This window comes from Perognathus longimembris, chromosome 17 (assembly GCF_023159225.1).
Source record: "Perognathus longimembris pacificus isolate PPM17 chromosome 17, ASM2315922v1, whole genome shotgun sequence".
NCBI classification, from domain to species: domain Eukaryota; kingdom Metazoa; phylum Chordata; class Mammalia; order Rodentia; family Heteromyidae; genus Perognathus; species Perognathus longimembris.
In genome coordinates this window covers 29,652,565-29,655,710 of record NC_063177.1, presented here as the reverse complement: position 1 = coordinate 29,655,710, position 3,146 = coordinate 29,652,565, and the positions used below count along the sequence as shown (strand labels likewise).

The window sequence follows — 3,146 nt, the reverse complement described above, 5'->3', positions numbered from 1 at the left end:
GCCACCGCCGCCGCCGCCGCCGCCTATGAGCTCCGGCGGGCAGCCGGACTGTCGGCTTCCCGGGGCATCTGGATCCGGCGGGGCGCTGCTCTGGGCGCTGCCGAAGCCACGGTCGCCGCCTCCCGGACGAGTGCAAGCGGCTTAACCCCGAGCCTGTGCCGCTCGGGCTCCTCGGGGGTGGAGAAGTGGGGGGTGGGGTTGTTGTTTGGGGGGAAGGAGGGGGGAGGGGGCAACGCGGAGAGAGTCAGTGGTTTCCATGGTGATGGAGCTGAAAGTGCAGGAAATTTAAAGGCTTGGACCCTGCGAGACAGACAAACCGGTGCCAACGTGCGCGGACGCCGCCGCCGCCGCCGCTGCTGCCGCCGCCACCGCCGCCGCCGCTGGAGTCCGCCGGGCAGAGCCGGCCGCGCTTACCCGGAGCAGGCGGAGGAAAAGCGCCCCAGGATCCGACCGGCCGGGCAGCGCCGCACACAGCGGCAAGACGACGACGAGCAGCGACAGGAGGAGGAGGAGAAGGAGGAGGAGGAGGAGGAGGGGAGAGCGGCTCGTCCACGCGCCCTGAGCCGCAGCCGACCCGGGAAGGCAGCGAGGAGCCGGCGCCCCCTGCGCCCCGCGGTCGCCCTGGAGTCATTGCGGATGCCCCGCCGCGGCTGCCTTCCCGAATAGAGAGCCGAGAGAGAGAAGAGGAGCTGCGGCGGCCAGCTCGCGCGTCTGCCCTTCCGCCCCGGTGGGAGCCGACGCTGCGCGTTCTGCTCTGCCCGCGGCTCATGCTGCCTGCCCTGCGCCCGCCCAGCCTCGGGTGAGCCGAGCCGCCTCCGGAGAGACGGGGCAGCGCCGCGGCGCCGCGGGCTCGGCGTGCTCTCCTCCGGGGACGCGGGACGAAGCAGCGGTCCCGGGCGCGCGCCGGAGGCATGGAGCGCTGCCCCAGCCTGGGGGTCACCCTCTACGCCCTGGTGGTGGTCCTGGGGCTGCGGGCGGCACCGACCGGCGGCCAGCACTATCTGCACATCCGTCCTGCTCCCAGCGAAAACCTGCCCCTGGTGGACCTCATCGAACACCCGGACCCTATCTTTGACCCCAAGGAGAAGGATCTGAACGAGACGCTGCTGCGCTCGCTGCTCGGGGGTCACTACGACCCGGGCTTCATGGCCACCTCGCCCCCCGAGGACCGGCCCGGCGGGGGCGGGGGATTGGCTGGGGGCGCCGAGGACCTGGCGGAGCTGGACCAGCTGCTGCGGCAGCGGCCGTCGGGGGCCATGCCGAGCGAGATCAAAGGGCTGGAGTTCTCCGAGGGCTTGGCCCAGGGCAAGAAGCAGCGCCTGAGCAAGAAGCTGCGGAGGAAGTTACAGATGTGGCTCTGGTCGCAGACCTTCTGCCCCGTGCTGTACTCGTGGAACGACCTGGGCAGCCGCTTCTGGCCGCGCTACGTGAAGGTGGGCAGCTGCTTCAGCAAGCGCTCGTGCTCGGTGCCCGAGGGCATGGTGTGCAAGCCGTCCAAGTCCGTGCACCTCACCGTGCTGCGGTGGCGCTGTCAGCGGCGCGGGGGGCAACGCTGCGGCTGGATTCCCATCCAGTACCCCATCATTTCCGAGTGCAAGTGCTCGTGCTAGAACTCTGGGGGGGCCCCCTGCCCGCGCCCGGACACTTGATCGATCCCCATCGACGCCCCCCCACACCGCCTCCAACCAGTTCTGCCACCCTCTAGCGAGGGTTTTCAATGAACTTTCTTTTTTTTTTTTTTTAATGGCTACAGAGACCTAGCTTTCTGGTTCATGTAATGCACTGTTTAACGTGTAGGAATGTATATGTGTGTGTATATACGGTCCCAGTTTTAATTTACTTATTAAAAGGTCAGTATTATACGTTAAAAGTTACCGGCTTCTACTGTATTTTTAAAAAAAAATAAGCAAAAGGAAAAAAAAAAGAACAGAGAAAGAGAGACTTATTCTGGTTGTTGCTAATAATGTTAACCTGCTATTTATATTCCAGTGCCCTTCGCATGGCGAAGCAGGGGGGAAAAGTTATTTTTTCTTAAAGTACAAAGAGAAGGGGGGGAACTTTTGTAGAAGGACTTTTTAAACGCTATTTTCCATTCTTCGGAAAGTGTTTTGATTTTCCTTGGACCTCGAAGAAGCTATAGAGTTCAATGTTATTTTACAGTTATTGTAAATATAGAGAACAAATGGAATGACTAATCATTGTAAATTAAGAGTATCTGCTATTTATTCTTTATAATATCCCGTGTAGTAAATGAGAAAGAAGTGCAGAGCAGGATTAAAGAAAAACCACTAAAACCCACTGCGCTCCACACTGCGAGTCTCTGTGTTGGTGATTGATGGGGGGGGGGGCAGTGCGCGGGAGGGGGCGGGTAGGGGATGCCGCCGTGTGTACCATGCCTACTAGGAGACAGGGTTCGTCCCCTAGGACTCCCTTACAGTGGGGTGATGGAAGTGACTGCTGAGTTTTCATTGGGGGGGGTGTAAGTCTCACCCCCCCTTGTAAGTCTCACGTGGCCTCCGCCCTGTCTCCCAGCTTTTTCCCCCCTATCACCGAAGCATGGGCCTGTAGTGACCTCAACACCCAGCCGGCCCCCTGGAGCTGACCCCAGGCTGGGCTGAGGGGCGAGGGGGGGGGGTAGAGGGTGGGCGGCCGCTTTGTCCTGCCTGACAGGCCTTTCACAATGGGGACACGTGTCTTTCACACCTACCCTGGGGGCGGAGTGCCGCTGAAACTTGACCCCCGAGGAATGGGGGGGGGGGAGGGAGATCAGAGCGCGCCCACCCAGATCCCGCCACCCCTCCTGCCTTGCACCCCTCCCCACCTCAATATACAGCCCCGGTTAACCCTTTGCATGCCCGGAAGCCCTGGTGGTTGGAGCTGAGGAGATCCCTTGGAATCAACAACACCTAGCCTCGGGGATCTAGCAGGCAGGTCCGAGCCGCCCTCCTCCTTCTCCCCCCCCCCCCCACCCTCAATCCCAGGCTCTCAGCCAAGGGGCAAACAGAGGTTCTGACACTAACCTCTGCTTCCTCCAGGACCTAAGGTAGACTGAGGCCGGGAGTTTCCAAGGGCTCTGAATTGGGGTTTTAAAAAAATAAATCACCACTCACTTCTAGGATCTAGAGTGGGAAAGGGGTTCTTCCCAC

The 3,146-nt window shown here is 61.3% G+C and overlaps 1 protein-coding gene across 1 annotated transcript; it reads left to right on the top strand.

Annotated features, from left to right (window-relative positions):
- The first annotated feature begins 309 nt into the window (after nt 1-309).
- Nog (noggin) lies at nt 310-2,296 on the top strand. The gene has a single exon (XM_048366061.1). The coding sequence runs from the start codon at nt 912-914 to the stop codon at nt 1,608-1,610; it is 699 nt and encodes a 232-aa protein (XP_048222018.1). The 5' UTR covers nt 310-911; the 3' UTR covers nt 1,611-2,296.
- The last annotated feature ends 850 nt before the right edge of the window (nt 2,297-3,146 follow it).

Coding starts and splice junctions, on each gene's coding strand:
- Nog (XM_048366061.1), top strand. CDS start 912: ATGGAGCGCTGCCCCAGCCTGGGGGTCACCCTCTACGCCCTGGTGGTG.